The sequence below is a fragment of the Stegostoma tigrinum genome, chromosome 33, assembly GCF_030684315.1.
Source record: "Stegostoma tigrinum isolate sSteTig4 chromosome 33, sSteTig4.hap1, whole genome shotgun sequence".
Classification (NCBI taxonomy): domain Eukaryota; kingdom Metazoa; phylum Chordata; class Chondrichthyes; order Orectolobiformes; family Stegostomatidae; genus Stegostoma; species Stegostoma tigrinum.
Genome location: NC_081386.1, coordinates 36,618,747 through 36,638,741, shown reverse-complemented (window position 1 = coordinate 36,638,741; position 19,995 = coordinate 36,618,747). Strand labels below are relative to the sequence as shown.

At 40.4% G+C, this 19,995-nt stretch overlaps 1 protein-coding gene across 1 annotated transcript in view; it reads left to right on the top strand.

Annotated features, from left to right (window-relative positions):
• Nucleotides 1-18,908, top strand: part of trpm7 (transient receptor potential cation channel, subfamily M, member 7) — a 130,585-nt gene extending 111,677 nt beyond the window's left edge. Inside the window, exons 36-40 of the mRNA XM_059639294.1 lie at nt 2,525-2,607; nt 4,581-4,786; nt 5,320-5,371; nt 10,884-10,990; nt 17,719-18,908. Of these exons, the coding sequence (XP_059495277.1) occupies nt 2,525-2,607; nt 4,581-4,786; nt 5,320-5,371; nt 10,884-10,990; nt 17,719-17,840 (570 nt within the window). The 3' untranslated portion in view covers nt 17,841-18,908. The remainder of the gene's footprint in view (nt 1-2,524; nt 2,608-4,580; nt 4,787-5,319; nt 5,372-10,883; nt 10,991-17,718) is intronic.
• Nucleotides 18,909-19,995: the final 1,087 nt, after the last annotated feature.

Here is a 19,995-nt window from a genome sequence, read left to right as displayed (position 1 = left end):
CCTGGCATATTGCATGCAGTCCTGATCACCATTTACAGGAAAGACATAATTGCTTTAGAGAGAGTGAAGTGAGGATTTACTAGAATGATAAAAGCAGGAATTGCTGGGGAAAACTCAGCAAGTCTAGCAGCATCTGTGGAGAGAAAGCAGAGTTGACATTATGGATCCAGTGACACTTGTTCAGAACAAAATAGCATGGCCACTTGAAAAGTTACCAGATGCCCTGAAAATCTAACTAAAAAGAATCAAGGTATGGAGTGAATGAGGCTGGCATATTTACTGTTCTCCTTTAATAAAAATGCAACAGACTCCAAATTGAGTGTTATGCATACAGCACTTTGAGAACCAAAATTAAGGGATATTTTAAATTTTCCGTGCCTTAGAACATAGAACCATACAGCGCAGAACAGGCCCTTTGGCCCTCGATGTTGCGCTGACAAAACACAGTTTTGCAATGTATTAAAAAGTGACCTTTATCAGAAGATTATTCTGAATTTCAACACTAGCGGATTGTTTGAACAAATTTATTGAAGAGAGATCAGAAGTTTGAATGAACAGAATCTTGTCAGTGTGTATTTGACAGTTGTTGATAACTGCATCAACTTGAAATTATGTAAGGAATTTAAACTGGCATTTGATGCCAGTAACATTGGTGTGGGTGCCATGTCACTACAGGAAGTCGAGATGGAGGTTGAGGTATCATTTAGAAATTGGATTTTAAAATAGAGGCAAATGGACTTTGATCAATTCAGCGAATATACTTTGTTCTCAAAGATTTTGACTGATCCAAAAAGTCGATCACATGTCTGGCAGGGCTCCTGTGTTGTTGATGGTCAGAATTTTATACTATGAAGTTTAGAAACAGACTAGAGGCAGTTAGTTGAGATTTTGATTTCAGTTCAGAAGGAAGAATAATTTTCTTATCAGAAAATCAGGTCTTCATCTAAAAGAACCAGTGTTTTTAGTTCGTAAAGCTTACAAACTAGGAGAATTTATTTAGAAGTTTGAAGATGTTAAAACTGGAAGTGCTTGGGCCATTAGAATTGTCAATGGGTTTGTCTCGGTAGACAGAAAGGGATCGTAAAGCTGTCACAGACAATCTAAGGAGGTGAAACAGAGCAGAGTCAGTAAAGTAGAAAAATTATTGTTGAGATGGGAGGGATTTCTCCTAGAGTTGAATGTTGGTAAAAAGATAGTGTTGGGAAATATGTCCGAATTTAGTTTTGTTGTTTTGTGTTTAAGGTCTTTCTAATTGCCTTATTATGGCTTCATTTTGCCTTTCACGTTCTATTGTTAAAGAATATCAACCTAGTGTGACTATGTTTTGATAATTAACCACCATGGTAACTAACTGAAAAATGAACACATGATCTCTCAAACCAGGTTTCTTTGGGATCTGACTGGTTCAATATTACCATCAGCTAGGATGATAACACCACAGTGTAAAAATATTCCGTTATGATATTCTTACATTTTCCTGATGAGTGCAAGTTGAAAAGTACCACAGTTTGTCTCAGTCACAGCTGGGAAAGAGGAGTGGCTAACACACTGATTCCATTAAAACGGAAGATGCTAGAAATGTTCAGATCTGATGGTATCTGTTAAGAGAAACAGAATAACTCAACCATCAGGGCCAAACCAACTACTTGAAATAATAGTGTTTTATTATAAATTGTTTTTCTAGTATAGAGTTGTGTAACAGTCAAACTCCTGCAATGCGAAGCTTTATTCCTAAACAGATGCTGTGTGTCAGTGTGAGCTGAAAATACCAGTTGCCTTCCCCAATATCTACCCTTTACAGCCTACTGCCAGCAGCTTTCTGCAGGCATCGGACCACTGCCAAATAAAACTCTGCTACAATCAAGAATACTATACTTGTAGAGGGATAAAGAGCACACCATACTATTTTAAACTGATGTGATAAAGTATTTCATTACTGGTGCTTAAATTTTCAAAAACCTAATTATTTCAAAGATCAGTGTAGTGTTACAGCATTGGAGAGTAAGTGTGTTTAATCTCTGTCCAGAGATAGTAAGAACTGCAGATGCTGGAGTCAGAGATAACAGTGTGGAACTGCAGGAACACAGGCCAGGCAGCATCAGAGGAGCAGGAAAATTGACATTTCGGCTCCCAATCTGAAACATCCAACTTTCCTGCTCCTCTTTATGCTGCCTGGCCTACTGTGTTGTCTCATAATCTCTATCCAGTCTCATTTTCAACAATGGCTGGAATTAAGCCATTTATTGGAATGAGATTTGTAGCATTGCAAAAGTATTGCATAATAACTGAAAGTGGTCCATTTGAGGTGGATGAGAGGGCAACCTTTTTTTTTGCTTTCACCTGGAATTTCTTTCTTTTTAGAATCGTCAGTTGTTGAATATTTTTCTGGTTAAGAAAATGGGTATTAATACACAAGGCCCTATGTGGAAAGTGTCAACTGCTGATTGAATGGAAGCTGCAGTATGTTTTGGTTTCTGATAGAAGCTCTGTTTTTGAATCTATGTTCCTGGTCTCTTCTTCACAGGAGATCCAGCAGCAGAGAGCTGCACAGAAGCTTGCTTTTGCCTTCAATCAAATGAAACCAAAGACCATTCCGTATTCTCCAAGGTGAGGAGAAATAATTGATCACTACGTAAAAGTTTTGCATTTGTGCGTACTTCCATTCAGGTTTTTGTCATTTATGAATTTGCTTCAATTAAAATTTCACAGAATTGTTCATGTGCAGAAGTAGGCTATTTGGCACATAGTGCAGGAACAATCTCTCAGAATTAACACTTGACTCAATGCTGTCTTTGCCTTTTGTCCATCATGGGTCAGGATCAGTGAATGATGTTAAAATAAGTCACTTCACACTTGATGAGATTTAGGCTCCAATAACTTTACAAAGGGAAGGTGCTAAAAGAGGAGGAGTTGGATGAAGAATTCTTATGGTTACAATGCAAAGATTTACGCATGCAGCTTCAATAATCATTGTGGATGTAGGAATTTATAATGGTCGTACAAAAATAAGAATTGGGTGGTGGGGGTTGGAAACTTTAAAGTAGGATCTGAGTGATGTCTGCTGCAACTATCACTCAAATTCTAACACCACTTCACCTGAAAGTGACATGGTGTCTAATACCGGGGCTTGATGCACTCTGAATCAGTTAGTGTTGTACAGCAAACCTGTCTGGCTGTCGTATTACATTTTAATAAGCTGCAATTGAATCTGAAGGGAGAAATGTCTAATATAAATTCCTAAAATAATTGCTGAATCTGGATGTAAGTTTGCTCGCTGAGCTGGAAGGTTAGTTTTCAGACGTTTCGTCACCATTCTAGGTAACATCATCAGTGAGCCTCCGACGAAGCGCTGGTGTTATGTCCCACTTTCTATTTATCTGGTTAGGTTTCCTTGGGTTGGTGATGTCATTTCCTGTTCTTTTTCTCAGGGGATGGTAGATTGACTTGGAGCCAATGTGTTTGTTGATGGAATTCCGGTTGGAATGCCATGCTTCTAGGAATTCTCGTGCATGTCTCTGTTTGGCTTGTCCTAGGATGGATGTGTTGTCCCAATCAAAGTGGTGTCCTTCCTTATCTGTATGTAAGGATACGAGTGATAGTGGGTCATGTCGTTTTGTGGCTAGTTGATGTTCATGTATCCTGGTGGCTAGCTTCCTGCCAGTTTGTCCAATGTAGTGTTTGTCACAGTTTTTGCAGGGTATTTTGTAGATGACGTTCGTTTTATTTGTTGTCTGTATAGGGTCTTTTAAGTTCATTAGCTGCTGTTTGCAGCACAAAGGAACTACGCAGAGCAGAGGAAAATCACCTATACAGCGTATTCAAAAAGAATGGGTACCCTATGAACACAGTCCGCTGATTTCTCAGCAACAAACCCAAACAAACAAACAAAACGGGCTCAGAAACCATAACCACTCTCCCCTACATCAAAGACATTTCCGAAATGACTGCCAGACTACTCGGACCTCTTGGCATCACGGTAGCCCGCAAATCCACCAAAACACTAAAACAGCAGCTAATGAACTTAAAAGACCCTATACAGACAACAAATAAAACGAACGTCATCTACAAAATACCTTGCAAGAACTGTGACAAACACTACATTGGACAAACTGGCAGGAAGCTAGCCACCAGGATACATGAACATCAACTAGCCACAAAACGACATGACCCACTATCACTCGTATCCTTACATACAGATGAGGAAGGACACCACTTTGATTGGGACAACACATCCATCCTAGGACAAGCCAAACAGAGACATGCACAAGAATTCCTAGAAGCATGGCATCCCAACCGGAACTCCATCAACAAACACATTGACTTGGAGCAAATCTACCATCCCCTGAGAAAAAGAACAGGAAATGACATCACCAACCCAAGGAAACCTAACCAGATAAATCGAAAGCAGGACATAACACCAGTGCTTCGTCGGAGGCTCACTGATGTTACCTAGAATGGTGACGAAACGTCTGAAAACTAACCTTCCAGCTCAGCGAGCAAACTCGCATCCAGAACCTCAACCTGAGCTACAAATCTTCTCAAAACTCGCTATAATTGCTGAATGTCTGTTTTATCCTCAGATTCTTGGAAGTGTTCCTTTTGTACTGTCACTCAGCAAGCCAATGGTTTGCGATTGAGGAGTGTATGACGGGAGAGTTCCGGAAATTCAATCATAACAGTGGAGATGAGATCCGTCCAAACAACATGCTGGAGGAGACCATGCTTGCTTTTAGTCACTGGACTTATGAGTACACTAGAGGTGAACTATTGGTTCTGGACCTGCAGGGTGAGTGCGTGTGATGTCTGAGAAACTGAGGCAGCCTTGTATCAAAATGTAGTGAGATGTTGGTATGTAATTGGGTATCCCCATGGCTTCATATCTGAATTTGAAAATTGCATTATGAATGGATCAACCACACTTGAACTCTTTATCAGAAAAAATGGTGCACTGTAATTATTGAAAGTTTACAATAAATTGCCATGCAGAAATCTCATGGAAGTAAAACAGTGCTCCTCTATAGAGTTACTGACAGAATAGAGAAAACAAATCAAGAGCTAATTAGTGAAACTTGTTTGGATGCCATCCAGAAGTTTGGATCTCTAAACCAACCAGTACTTGGACAGAAGAGCCTTTTTCTCTCCTCTTTCTTTGAACCGCATAGAACTTGATAGTTCCAATAAAGTGTTTTTTTACTCAAGTATTTTATAAATTTAACAAGTGGGGAAACAGGCAGGTTATGGTAGTTCCAGAGACTCTAGCTGCATAGGGAATCTGATTACAAAATTCAGACACTTTGTAATCTGTACATTTTCTTGTAGGTGTTGGGGAAAACTTGACTGACCCTTCGGTAATAAAGTCAGAGGAGAAACAGTAAGTATTACTTTATGAGACTTCCCTCCCTGAAAGATATAAGAAGGGATTTGGTATAGGGTGCAGTACCCAGTCACAGTTTTAACTTGGAAATATAATGCTGTTCATTTGTCGGTGCCAAAGGGGCCAAAAGTTTGGAATTCCCTCCCTTACGGCATTGTGGGTATAACTACCCTGGCCTGCTGCAGCTCAGGAAGGTAGCTCATCACCTTCTCAAGTGATTAGGGATGGGCAATAAATAGTGGCCTATCCAGTGAAGCCCATTTCCTATGAATTTTTTTTTAAATATAAGTCTGTATCAGTATCATTAGCTATCTTAGTATTGACAGGAGCCTTTCCTCATGCTTCACAAGTGTACCAGTTGAAATATTGGCACAACTGAAAGCCTGATTACAACTAGATGGAGTCCGGTGTCCAGTTCTAAGCATTACAGTTTAGAAAGGAAAATCAAAGCTTTAGAGAGAGTGCAGAAGAAGTTTACATGAATAGTACCAAGCTTGAAGAACTCCAGTTCTCTGGAGAAGCTGGGATTGTTGTCAGAACAGAGAAAATTAAGAACGTTTTTAAATAGTAGTTTTGGAAGTCATGAATAGCTCTGAATAGGAAATAAGGAGGCATTGTTTCCAGTGACCATGTGATTACTAATAAAATGATGCAGGTTCAAGATAATTGGCAAAAGAACCCGAGATGCCACTTCTTTCAGACGGTGATTTGATGTCATCTGGAATACGTTCTGCCAATGTAGTGGAAACAGAGTTAAGAGTAACAGCCCAGAGAGAAGAAAATTTTCAATCCTGAGAGCAAAGAGCAGGGGAGTGAGATGAATTGGATAGCTCCACCAGGTGCAGGTACAGGCAGAATATGCTGATACCTGGTCCTTCTGCCTCCATACCCAGTTGAAATAAGAACGAGAATGATGTCAGTTGAGCATGTTTATGTTGGTGATACTCTTGCTCTTGGAATATTGAATTTTTAGGGAATTTACTGACAGAATAAGAACTATGTGCAGTAAGTACTGTCTGTATTGAGCTTATAATTGGGATATTATGACAGTAGCTTCTGTGATTGAACAGAATTGTCAATATCAGCTCCATACTTTAATTGGCTTTTATTTCTTATTCTGGAAATTGCAACCTCAGTTAAGTAATGGTTTGTAATATTATTGCTGCCCAAGAATGTAACTACATGAATCACGTGGTCCTATATCCTTTAGGTAAAGGTTCTCTCCTTTCTAAAATGAATGGCCAACTTGATTCCGGTTGGATTTATGACAACTTCTGAATATTGTAATTATTTATAACAATTACTGGGTGTCCATCACTAGGTTAAGTGGCTTGTCATTGATAACGTTAACAGGTGCTTCTCCAAGTGCCATGAGTAATCTGATACCAGTTAAATCATGGTGCTTTTTGTGTCCATTTTCTTCATCTATATTTTCAATAATTTTAAATGATCTAGAGTGTGAAAAGCTAATGGTTTTTATGCTAAGATTTATGGTTCACACAGGTTTCCTACTATCCTGTCTGTTTTACCAATTTACATGTTTGATATTCAGTCCTAGATGAACTAACTAGTGAAACATTGATGGCCAAATCCTTTATCTTTAGTCTGTATGTTCTGTACATTCACTGCTGAATTTTCTTTCACCCATCTTAGCCTATTCAAAAGCTAGCCTCTGTTCCTAACTCCACTTGCTGTAACCGTCATACATTCCTTTTCAGCTCCTCCACCCAGAATTGAACAATCTTAGTGTCGTCCCCAATATAGCTCATCCAAATCTGTTGTACCTATTTCGAGGCTTGTAAATTGCAGTGCCCCTCAATGAGGACTCAGGAGGACACCTGAACAGCTATTATAATGCTGTCAGAGCTTCGTTGCTGCTATTGCTGCTTCACAGCTCATGACCCCAATTGGGGTCTTGCCCCCCCCCCCCCCCCCCCAAAAAAAAACTTTGGGATGCCCTGCCATTTATGACTCTGTCCGTTTTGTTCACCCATCACCTTGTTGGAGCTGACCAGCATTTGATTCCCACTGCCCCAAGCAGATGTTCCTATACTTCCACTTTAAATCCCTCTTAGATTCCCTTCCCCTATCTCTCTAACCTCCTTCTATTTTACAACTCCCCCATTTCTCTGCTAACTCTCACCTCTTGTGCACTCCTAGCATTTTGTCTGACTCCACCATGCCCAGTCTTTCCAAACTGGCAGCAATAGCACACTGGAATTTCCTCCCTTCAGTCTGTCTTCCTAAAGGCACTTGTTTGATCAGATGTTTGATCACTTAAGCTTCTTTCGCACTAGCTCTGAAGAACAGTTATACCAGACTTGAAATGTTAACTCTGCTTCTATCTCCGTACGTGGTGTCAGATCTGAGTTTCCCCAGGTACCTTTCTTCACAATCCTGTGAAGATGCATAGAATATGTTTCTAAGTTGAGGCAGTTTATAAAAGCCTAGTGACAATACAGAAGAGTCTGGTCAGCCTAATTAATCCATATTGGTATTTCATTTCTTCATGTGCAGCTTTCTTTGTCATCTGACAGTTCTGTTTCCACAGTCCCTTCCTATCCTTCAAGTCCAGTCTAAATTTTTGTTCTAAATTGGCATCGTCTCTGATTCTTTCACTAACTCCTTTATGGTAATGTATTCCAGTGCTCTGTGCATAGAAAAAGGTTCCTACCACTGTCTGTCAATGCGCCTTGCATTTAAACTTCAATCTAGATTTATTAGTCACTGGAAAGACCCCCACACAGGTGAAAATCAGTGTCTCAGTAACATTTGCCACTGAGTCAGAAGGTTGTGTAATTCAGCCCCACTTCAGGACTCAAATGTATCAATTAGGCTAACAGTTCAGTGTAGTACTGAGTGTTCTGCAGTGTGGCAGGCTTTTAGGTGAACGATTAATCTATGATTCAGTTTGCCCTTTCAGCTGTATGTGAAAGATCCTGTTTTTGAAAAATGACAAGGGAGCTCTTTGTCTTATCCAGTGGTTTTCTCTGAACCAACATCAGTAAAACAGATAATTTATCTCGTTGCTGTTACTGGGACCCTGATTTGCAAACTTGAATTCTCATGTTTTTGTACATTCCAATGACTAAATTTAGTAATATTTAATTGTTTATGAAACACTGAGTTGCTGTGAGGTTATGAAAGGTGTTGCAAAATGCAAGTTCCTTATTCCACTCTGCTGCAGTGATGATCTGCCAAAGGGCAAGTCCTTTGCTCATTTCTCCACTTCTTGATGTCCTGTGCTTTTCTTTATCTTGCTCTATGATATAAAGTTATATGCAGTGAATGTCAGAGGAAACTTGGGAGTTCAGGGGCATGGAGATTTAAAATGCCACAGGTGCAGAAGATAATCAAGGAAGCTGATCTTTATCTCTGAACGTCTGAGTACAAGCGCAGAGGTTATGCTGCATTTATACAAAACCCTGGTTAGTCCCCATCTGAGCTACTGAGAGTAGCTCTGGGCAGTGGGTAGCTTAGGAAGGATATAGTGACCTTTGAGGGAGCGCAGAGTAGGTTGACGAGAATGATGCCTGGATTTATGGGGTTTAATTATAAGGAGAGGTTATACAAATTGGCCTGTTTTCTCTAGAAGTTAGAACATGTAGGTATGATTTGATCAAAATTTCAAGAAATTAACAGGAAGAAAGAGGGTAGATAAAGATTAAAGTATTTGCTCTGGTTGGAAATTCTAGAATTCGCAGGCAGAGTCTGAGGACTAGGGCCAGACTGTCAGGACTCATGTTAAGAAGCACTTCTATACACAAAGGGTGATAGATGTTTGAAGCTGTCTTCCAAAAATGGCAGTGGATATTGGATCAGTATGCGCGTTATTATGGGATATGGGCCAAAGGCAGGTGTATGGAATTAGGCCACAGATCAGTCATGATATCATTTGAATGACAGGACAGGCTTGAGGGGGCTAAATATCTTACTCCTGTTCTTAACAGCTTGAGTCAAATTATCACTCTTGTAAACCTACATTGTTCTCGCCAACCCCCCTCCTATATATCCTTCCAAAGGCCCAAATCTACATTCAGTACTCCCAAGTATGGACTAACCAGGGTTTTTTATAAATGCAGCATAACTTCTGCGTGATCATACCATGATATATAAAGATAAAGATCAGCATTCTGTTAGTTTTCTTGATTATTTTATGCACCTGTCATAGCATTTTAAAAATCTGTGTACCAGAATTCTCAAATTTCCTCAGACCTTCACTAGATTTCACTTCATGCCATCAAGAGCTTCCTATTTTAATGAATAAATTTGACTGGGAGAAAAATAGATGCGGTGCCTTCTTTCTTTTGCCCTCCTCATACCTGCCTAAAGGAAACCAGCCTTTCTCCCAAAGTAGCATCTTCTGCCTGGAAGCAGGTGGGTGTTTGTGAGGTCCTGCCCATTCCACCATCGCTTACTGATCTGCTGTTGACTTCTGCTTGTGATTGTTAACATGTGATCCTTATGGGAGCCCTGCCTTAAAAGGCAGGAATGCATCCCAGGGTCCATTATCACTCTGCTGCTGTTCTCTTGTCCAATCCCTTCATAATTTTAAACGTTAATCAAATTGCTTAATCGACTTGTAATAAAAGTTTCTTCACGTTCATGATAACAAAGTGTGTAGGGTCTAGGCCTGAAATGTCAGCTTCTGTGCTCCTGAGATGCTGCTTGGCCTGCTGTGTTCATCTAGCTCCACACTTTGTTATCTTGGATTCTCCAGCATCTGCAGTTCCTATTATCTCTCTCTTCATGTTCATATTTGCTCAAACAGAGCAATATTTTCATTAATTTTGCCATATTCTATTGCCTCAACGTGCAACTTTTATTATATATTATTTGGGGAGGTGATAGCATAGTGTACTATCACTGGACTGTTAATCTGGAGACCCAGATAATATTCTGGCGATCTGGGTTCAAATCCCGCCACAGCATACAGTAGAATTTGAATTCAATAAAAATCTGAAATTAAGAATGTAATGATGACTGTGAATCCACTGTCAATTATCGGAAAAACCATCTGGTTCACTAATGTCCTTTAGGGAAGGAAACTGCCATCCTTACCTGGTCTGGCCTACATGTGACTCCAGACCCACAGCAATGTGGTTGACTCTTAACTGCCTTCTAGGCAATGAGGGATGGGCAATAAATGCTGCCTAGCCAGTGATGCCCTCATCCCAGGAATAAACAAAAAAAAAACAAAATTGCACCCTATGTTTTTAACTTTTCTAACATGACCTGACTAAAATGGTTGCCAGTAAGCTGTATGTTACACGATCTGGTTTATGACCTTACCTGTTTGATAGTTAGAAGGGAAAGCATTTTCAGTGTGTTTGTTACTGACTGATTTAATAGTGGCTGAATATTTTGCTACGCTGAGAAGGCTGTATCATGAAATGTAGCTGAATTGCTTTGAACCTGCAAACAGACTTCAGGCTTACAGCTGTCTGTGTACATTGTGAGAGAATCACCAAGGTGGCTGCTGTAATCAGATTAATTATTTTGTTTTTAGGTCACATGACATGGTATTTGGACCTGCAAATTTGGGAGAAGATGCAGTTAAAAATTTTAGAACAAAACATCGTTGTAATTCGTGCTGTGGAAGGCTCAAACTTCCTGGTAAGATTTTTCTGAAATGCTTCCACTCCCACCCTCACCCCCACCCTACCACCTCTTCACTCCCTTGTCCCCTGCCCCCCGCCCCCCCGTGTCCATCCTCTTTTCCCTGCTGGTCCCACCACCCCCTGGTGTGATCCCCACCTCCCCCTGCCCTGTGCTGCGCAGTTACTTGCTAAGTCTTCATGACATCATACTTCACCTCAGGATCAATCTCCTGAATGGGCCGCAGTAGTAACTGGGTTGTTTGATCATATGCAACAAGCTTGAATTTCCAGCAGCATCAACAGGAAGGAGCAGGAACTCTGTTGGATTCCCTTGTGGACCTCTGGTCAGTTGTATAGACTTTCACACAGACCTTAACTCACCTGAGTTTACGTAACTCAACAAAGAAAAAAGAACAGGAGGAAGCCATTTAGCTTCAAGTCTGTTCTGTTTGATTAGATTGTGGCTGATTTGTGACCTGACTCCTTTGTTAGATTTTATTGTCTAAAAGTATCCATCTCAATTGGTCTTTGCCATTTATAGGAAAGTTTTAAAGACTAACATACTTCAAAGTTCTAGCTGTCGTTTTTTTATTCCATGACCCAGAATTCTAGATTCCCCAACCAGCAGAAATAGTTTCTCTTCTTACTGTACGTGTTGTCCTTAGTATCTTAAGTATGTTTGATCCAATCTCCACTTTATCTGCTAAATTCCAAGAAACAGAATTGTAGTTTGTGTAATCTACCCTCAAAATTTAATTCTTGAAGTCAAGCTGTCATTCACTTAAACTGCATTGCTTTCCTTTGGGGCCAGTTATAGATATTTTGTCATCTGTTCAGAGATATTATGACATGCTCCTTGGAGCAGGTGGGACTTGAACCTGGGTCTCTTGGTTCTGAGGTAGGGTCATTACCACTGCACCACAAGACCCCTACAGGACTAGTCTATCCTTGCAAAAAGGTGTAGTACCCAGAACTGTCAGTGCAATTCTGATGAAGGGTCTAGGCTCAAAACATCAGCTTTTGTGCTCCTGAGATGCTGCTTGGCCTGCTGTGTTCATCCAGCTCCACACTTTATCTTGGATTCTCCAGCATCTGTAGTTCCCGTTATCTCTGTTCAATGCAATGATTGAATATGAAAGATTTCTTGTCAAGGTGAGAAATTGGTTAAATATCAGAAATGAAAGAATGATTAAAGGAGTTACTCAACTAACAAATGATTTCCCACATTGTAGAAATAGTGCAAATAAGGAAGGGATTGGGCATTGGCTCGAAGAATTCAATGCTGATCTGACCGGAAGTTGAACAATTGGTGGAAGATGAGTTTTTTTTGTTTTTGTTTTTGTCATCCCACATGACTTCTCGAATGACTGAGTTTAGGGAAGTGTTTTTATTGCTTCATAGCTGCAGAGCCACGTTCCATCAGTCTGTGGTGTGGCTCATTCATGCCTTAATACAGGCCTCTTGTGTGGAAATATTTGGGAATATAAAATGCTAAATGACAATCAGAGACTCTTCAGCCTGTAATATCCATAATAATTTTTGAAAAGGTTCACTTTGTTTCCACATTATTTCACTCAAAATATGAAAATTAATTTTCTTCCAGCATATGTTAAGTTGCTTTTTAAAAGTTACTTTGAAATTATTTCCACAATCTTTTCTGGGGTATGAGGCCCATCTTGACAACTCATAGTATCTTGTCACCACCTCCCCACACTCCCGCCTATTCTGAATCATAAGTGAAAACATGGGAGTTGCATGGTAATGCTATGAAGTAGCACTTACACAGCAATAATCTGCTCAACACTGCTCAGTATTAGTTCTTTCAAGACCACTCTTCATTACAGTACTGGTCCCCAACATTGACACAGGAGCTGAATTTGTGCTGAGATGACCGTGACTTCATAAGACCATATGAAAGAGGACCAGAACTAGGCCATTCTGCTCACCCAGTCTGATCCACCATTTGATCATGGTTGGTGTTTCTTAATGACATTCTCTTGCCTTCTCCCCATAATCTTTGATCCCCTTACTTATCAAGAACCTACCTATCTCTGTCCTAAAGATATTCAATGACTTAGTGCCGCAGAAAACTGTGGAGACCGAGTTCCACAGAGTCACCACCCTCTGGCTGAAAAAGGTTCTCCTTGTCTTGGTTCTAAATGTTCATCCCTTTTACTCAAAGGCTGTGCTTTCAGGTCCTAGTTTCTCCTATGAGTGAAAACGCTTTCTCCATGTTTGCTGTATCCAGGCATCTCAGTATTGTAGCAGCTTTAGTGAGATCCCACCCATCCCCAATTCTTGTAAACTCAGACCTTAACCATTCCTCATGACAAATTCTTCATCCCTGGCATCATTCTTGTAAACGTCCTCTTAAAACCCCTCCAAGGTCAGCACATCCTTCCCTCGATGCAGGGTCCAAGACTGCTCAGAATTTTTCAAATGCAGTCCGGTCAGTGCCTTATGCAGCCTCAGCAGTACATCCCTCCTCTTGTATTCTAAACTCAGGAAGGCAAATGCACTGTTAGCATTCACTTCCAAACTGCCAACTAAGCATGCATGTTATCCTTAAGAGAATCCTGAACAACGACTCCCAAATCTGTGTTTCAGATGTCAGAGGTTTTTCCCTTTTTAGAAAATAGTCTACACATTTATTTTTCTTACCAAAGTGTATAACCTCGCACTTTCCCACGTTGTACTCCATCTACCACTTCCTTATCCACTCTGTAGCCTTCCTGCTTCCTCAACACTATCTGCCCCCCTCATCTATCTTTGTGTCACCTTCAAGCTTGTTAACAATACGCACAATTCATTTATCGTGATCATTACCGAATAATGTGAATAGTTGTGGTACTGTTATTGACCCCTGACTAACTCTGCTAGTCACCAGCTGCCATGCTGAAAAAGACCCCTTTATCCCCACTCTCTGCCTTTTGCCAGTCAGCCAGTCTTCTATCCATGCAGTAACTTGCCCTTACGCCGTGGACTCTTACCTTATTTAGCAACCTCCTATGTCCCACCTCATCAAAAATCTTGTGGAAATCCAAGTAGATCATGTCCACCAGCTCTCCTTTGTCTAACTTGCTTGTTACCTCAAAGAATTCTAACAGATTTGTAAAGCACGACCACCCCTTGAAACTGTGTTGACCCAGTCCTATTTTAGAATGCTTAATAATGGACTGCCAAATCTTAACAATGACTGAGGTAAGGCTAATTAGCCTGTACTTTCCTGACATCTGCCTCCCTGCCTTCATAAACAGGAGTACTACATTAGCCATTTTCCAGTTTTCTGGGACCCTCCCTGATTCCATTGATTTCTGAAAGATCATCACCAATGTCTCCACAATCTCCTCTGCTGTCTCCTTCAGAACTCTAGGGTATAGTCTATCTGATCCAAAAGATTTATTCACCTTCTTCAGATTTTTCAGTTTCCCCAGCACCTTCTCCTTAGCGATGCCCACTGCACTAACCTCTGTCCCTGACTGTTGAAGTTCCAGTATGTTGCTGATGTCTTCCACTGTGAAAATTGATGCACAGAACCTGTTCAGTACTTCCAACATTTCTTTGTTCCTCATTATTACTAACCTCACTTTCCAGTGTTCCATTGTCTTCTCTTGCCTTATATATACCAAAAAAATTCTTTGCAATTTTTTTAATATTACTAGCTAGCTTACTCTCTTGTTTTATCATTTCCCCCTTTATTGTAGTTTTATTTTTCCTCTGGTTTTTAAAGGCTTCCCATTAACATTCATCACATTGTATGCTTTTTCTTTAGTTTTTATGCTGTCCCTGCCTTCCTTTGAGAGTTTTGGTTGCTTCATCTTCCCCTGTATGTTTCTTCTTTCTTGGGATGAATTTCTCCCAGTTACTCCCAGATACTCCTACCATTGCTGCTCCACAGTTTTTCCTTGCTCAACTTCCCTTCCGATCAACTCTGGCCAGCTCCTCCCTCATGTCTTTGTAGTTACATTCACTCAGTTATAATACCATTCCATTTACTCAATCTTCTCCACCTCAAACTGCAGGGTGCATTCTGCCGGATGATGGTAACTGCCTGATGGCCTCCTTCACCTTCAGCTCCCTATTCCAGTCTGTCTCATTACACCACCGTTATATCACCAAACCAACAATTACCTTAGTGGGCCCTTCCACAAGCTGCTTAAAAAAACAAAAATCATCTCCTGGACATTCCATGAATTCTTGGCCCTAGGAACTGTGACCAACTTGATTTTTCCTCAATCTACCTGCATATTGAAGTCCCCATGATTGTTGTAATAGATTATTAGAGTTTGACTGGGTCATAAATAAGTCATTGTTAAATCAGAATTGTTAAATAAATGCTGGCCTTGCCATGATGATCATATGCTATGAATAAATAGGAAATAAGTATTGAATTTTTGGGATAATCGTTTTTAACTTAAACCTAACATTTGTTGCATACATGTTGCTAGACTGTTTAGTATTGTTGAAAAATGACACTGTCAAAGCTTTTTATCTTCACACTTGAAGATAATCCATTAGAATACCAAATTAAAGGGAATACAACATTTATACTGCATGAGAGAAGATTGTTCAATGGGCAAGTTGAGAATTTGGTCGAGGTTGTCATGGAGAATGCACTACTAATGACTGACAATTAACTTTAATTATCTTTAATCATTCATACATTCCTGCATTCTAGAAATTGTAAAAGTAGGACATGGAGAACTCTGTTAGAAAGGAGATGCAAGATTCAATTAAGATGCAAATTCCAAAATCTGTTTCAAGTCACTGTCCAGAGATAATTAAAGGTTTCATCAGTGTCTGCCTAACTTCCCAAACTCCAAACGGATCGGAATATCCAAAAGGTGACATCTCAAGTCACACACTGAATTGTCCAGAATCTGTCTCAGTTTTGAATTGACGATACGAGGGTGGGTTGAGTTGTGGATAGCGCGGAGGGCTGTTCTGGGTTACAAAGGGACATTGATAGGATGCAGAGGTATGGATGTTACTTATTACTCCAGGATGTTGCCTTGAATGGAGGGAAGGCCTTACGAGGAAAGGTTGAGAGCGCTAGGGCTTTTCTCTTAAGAATGACAAATCCTCGGGTAGGGGTAGCTATTACGAGGGGACATAGTTTTAAAGTGAGTGGAGGTAGATATAGGGGAGACGTCAGAGGTAGGTTCTCTACTCGGAGTGTGGTAGGGGCATGGGATCGTTGCTGGAGAGGGTAGTGGAGTTGGCCTCGTTAAGGGCATTTAAGTGGCTATTAGGCATATAGATAGTATAAGTTAGGGGTGAAGGTTTGGGGTAAAAGTTTGGCACAACATCATGGACTAGAGGGGCCTGTACTCTGCTGTACTGTTGTATGAATCAGGCTGATTTTATTCTGAAAGTTGCAATTTATAAAATGCCACTGACTGTGACTACAAATTGTGTTGCTTCAAAATAGAATGTATCTGCAAATAAACATCTTGAATGAATCACTTCATCCAAGATGTGTGCGTGTGCGCTTATATGCACATGCTTGAAAGAGGGTGTGTGTGTGTGTGTGTGTGTGTGTGTGTGTGTGTGTGTGTGTGTGTGTGTGTGTGCGCGCACGCGCGCACATGTAAGAGAGTAATAAGTAATCCAAAAATGGACAAACTAAGGTAGAGAGATCCGAACAATTTACCAGTGGGATGCTGTCAAAACAAAACAGAGGGAGATTAGTTTTGAGATGGTAGGATCTGCAGATGCTGGAGAATCTGAGATAACAAGGTGTAGAGCTGGATGAACACAGGTCAAGTAGCATCAGAGCAGCAGGAAGGCTGACATTTCGGGTCAGCCTGCCTGCTGTGTTCATTCAACTCGACACCTTGTAATCTCATTAAGGTAGATTGTACAGATACAGAACTGTTTGGTGGTCTCAGCTGTAGCATGACATGAACCCAAGATCACTTGCAACAAATGGTGACTTGAAACAGATTCTGGAATTTGCACCTTAGTCAATTGAAACTGATAAAATTCTGCATATCCTGCTTCTGCAATTTCTAGAATGCAGGAATGTATGAGGAAGTCAGCCATTTGTTCACTTCACTCACACCAGTTGTATTAGCCTTTGGTCTCTCTGCCTATAAACTCTGTCTCATTGCTCTCCTCTCACTGCACCTGACAAAGGGGGATGAGCTCTGAAAGCTTGTGATTTCAAACAAACCTGTTGGACAATAACCTGCTGTTGTGTGATTCTTGACTTTATCCACTCACTCCAACACTGGCACCTGCACATCTTGACGTGACCAAGGTAACCTCTATCCTGAATTAAGTGCAGATGGTGCATGTTTCAGGGCCCTATTTATGCAGTTGATGAGATGACTGTACTTTATAGCACAGCATATTCTTTTGGCTGTTAACCGCTAGCAACATACTGACTGTACCCAACCTGGCTGGTTGATTTTTAAAAAAGCTGTCAAAACCATCGGGGGTGGGTTGCACAATTGCATAAAAGTAAAATATTGCAGCTGCTAGAAATCTGGAACAATGCAATGCTTAAGAAATTCTGCAGGTCTGACAACATCTCTGGAGAGGCAGACAGTTAACGTTTCCAGTCTGCTTATGCTTTAGAATGAAGAATTGCGGATTATCTACATGACGCCCCCCCCCCCCCCCGAACAATTCCTTATCACCTGTACAAAGGACAGAATGAGAGAATCCATTTCACTTATCCCGTGTTATGCATTGACGCACAATGAAAATGTAACACCTTATTTTCTGTGCTTAACTTAGATATCAAGCGAAATGATTATACACCAGACAAAATGATCATGCCTCAGGATGGAGTGGAAGTTGCAATTCAGTCTGGCAGCGGTACCAAAGATGTAAGAAATTCGATACGCTTGATGATTTAGGAGAATGGTACAGGGCGGAGTTTCCTCCAGTTGGATACTTGAAATTGCTAATGTTACCTGTTACTGGATCAGAGATTGTTTTTTGGATGGAACTTTGAAATCTAACTTTGGATGGTACATTGAGATGAAGTGGTAACAGATTCTGTGGCATATCTCTGGTTTGGTGTCATTACATTGACAGTACAATTGAAATGTTAACTTTTTTACCTGTCTTTGCTTGTTGAAGATTCCAGTCATGACACAAGGAGCATATGCTGACATTGTTAATGACTAGTAATGATCAGTTAACAGTAGAAGGAAGGTACATTTCACTGAAGCAGTCTGTATAAAACAAACTTAATTGAACAATGTCAAAATTTTAAAAGGTTAAATGGCCAATTTTTAAGTCTTCATGCATTTTAATCCTTTTTAATCAATTTAAGAAAAGCCATGTAAACTGGTAAAACTAAGCCGCGTAATATTTATTCAAACCATTGTTACCTTGCAAAAATCCTTGTCGTATGTTTTGTCTGACAATCAGACAAGTTTTAATAGGCCAATCAATAAAAAGAATCCTAAATATCTGATCATTGTCCAACCAGCAGTGTCAAAAAATGTTCTGGTGACCTGATTTTTTTAATGAATTTCAATTGTGTAGACACTTTGTTATTATGCTAGTGTTGTGGTACATGCAGATTGAATTTAAAAGAAAAAGTATTGAAATCCTTGTAAATATGGTAATGGGCAGATTGCAATCTATCTTTATGCAAATAAATGAGACCCAAATCTGTTGAATTGTCAACATGATGCTCTGTCTACCTTAAATATTTATGTAAATGGTAGCATTTGGGCACCTTTTCTATGTTACAAAGAGGTACTATTGTCATTTTTAAAAAGGGTGTTTATATGAAGAACTGTATAATTTTTAATCTAATGTATCTTATAGATACTTTACTTAAGGCACGAACACAACTTGTAATAAAATATGACAGTGGTTTTACAAAGGCTGGATGGCGCAAACCAAGAGTTAGTGGGATCATGCCGCATAAATTTTGTACATTTAATCTAATAAAAGATTTTTGAAATAAACTTGATGTGCGTTCTATAGACCGCATAAACACTGTCTCCAGTTCATTTGTGAAGAGCCTGATCACGTCAGACAAGTACCAATGAGAGGAAGATTATACAAAAAAACCAAAAGTCTGTGATGTTTCTGCAGCTTTAGCTGCAAGTGAAAGCAGCTGATTGTAGCCACAGCATCTCTGGCAATGACCTCTGACAGCCTCCAGAATTCCCCAAAGATCTACTGTATCTATATTGTCTTCCTGCCCTAAAACTTCCACCTAAAAGTGTCCATTCCTCTGACTTTTATTATTCCTCTTCCCGTTATGTGCTGCTGTCTTCAACTTTCACTAATCTCTGTTTGGGTTTTCCTTTCTTAAAAACCCCCTCGCAAAAAAAAATAGAGTAGGCCATTCAGACCTCAAGTCTGCTTCACCATTCTAGTATGATCTTGGCTGATCATCTGACTCAGTCCCCTGTTCCTGCTTTCTCCCCATATCCTTTGATCCCTTGACCTCAACCACTTTCTGTGGCAGAGAATTCCACAGGTTTTCCACTCTGGGTGAAGAAATTTCTCCTCATCTCATTTGCACCCACCACCCCCTCGCGACACACACACACACGTGCAGAGACACACACACGCGTGCAGACACACACACGCACTGTGCTTCTGTTCCCTCTACTCGAGATTTCCAGAAGAATTCTTTTTAAAAAAGCCTTATCTTACCAACCCTCCACAGTTTGTTTTTAATTAGAGGAGGAGGATGAGTGGGAGACACTACACATGTGTCTCCGGTTTAGCCAACACCCAAACACATTAGTTCACTTACTGGCTCACGTCCTCACCAACTCCAGCCACTGAATTCCTTAAGTTCTCTTGTATACTTCAAGGGCTTTGTCAGTTCCTATCCTGTCTGCTTCTTTGTCTGTGCCCATTGCCTGCAGACAAAGGGGGTGGCCATGGGTACCCACATGGGCCTAAGCTATGCCTGCCTCTTTGTAGGTTACATGGATCAATCCCTCTTCCACACCTACACTGGCCCCAAACCCCACCTCTTCCTCCGTGACATTGATGACTGTATCGGCGCCCCCTCGTGCTCCTACTAGTAGCTCA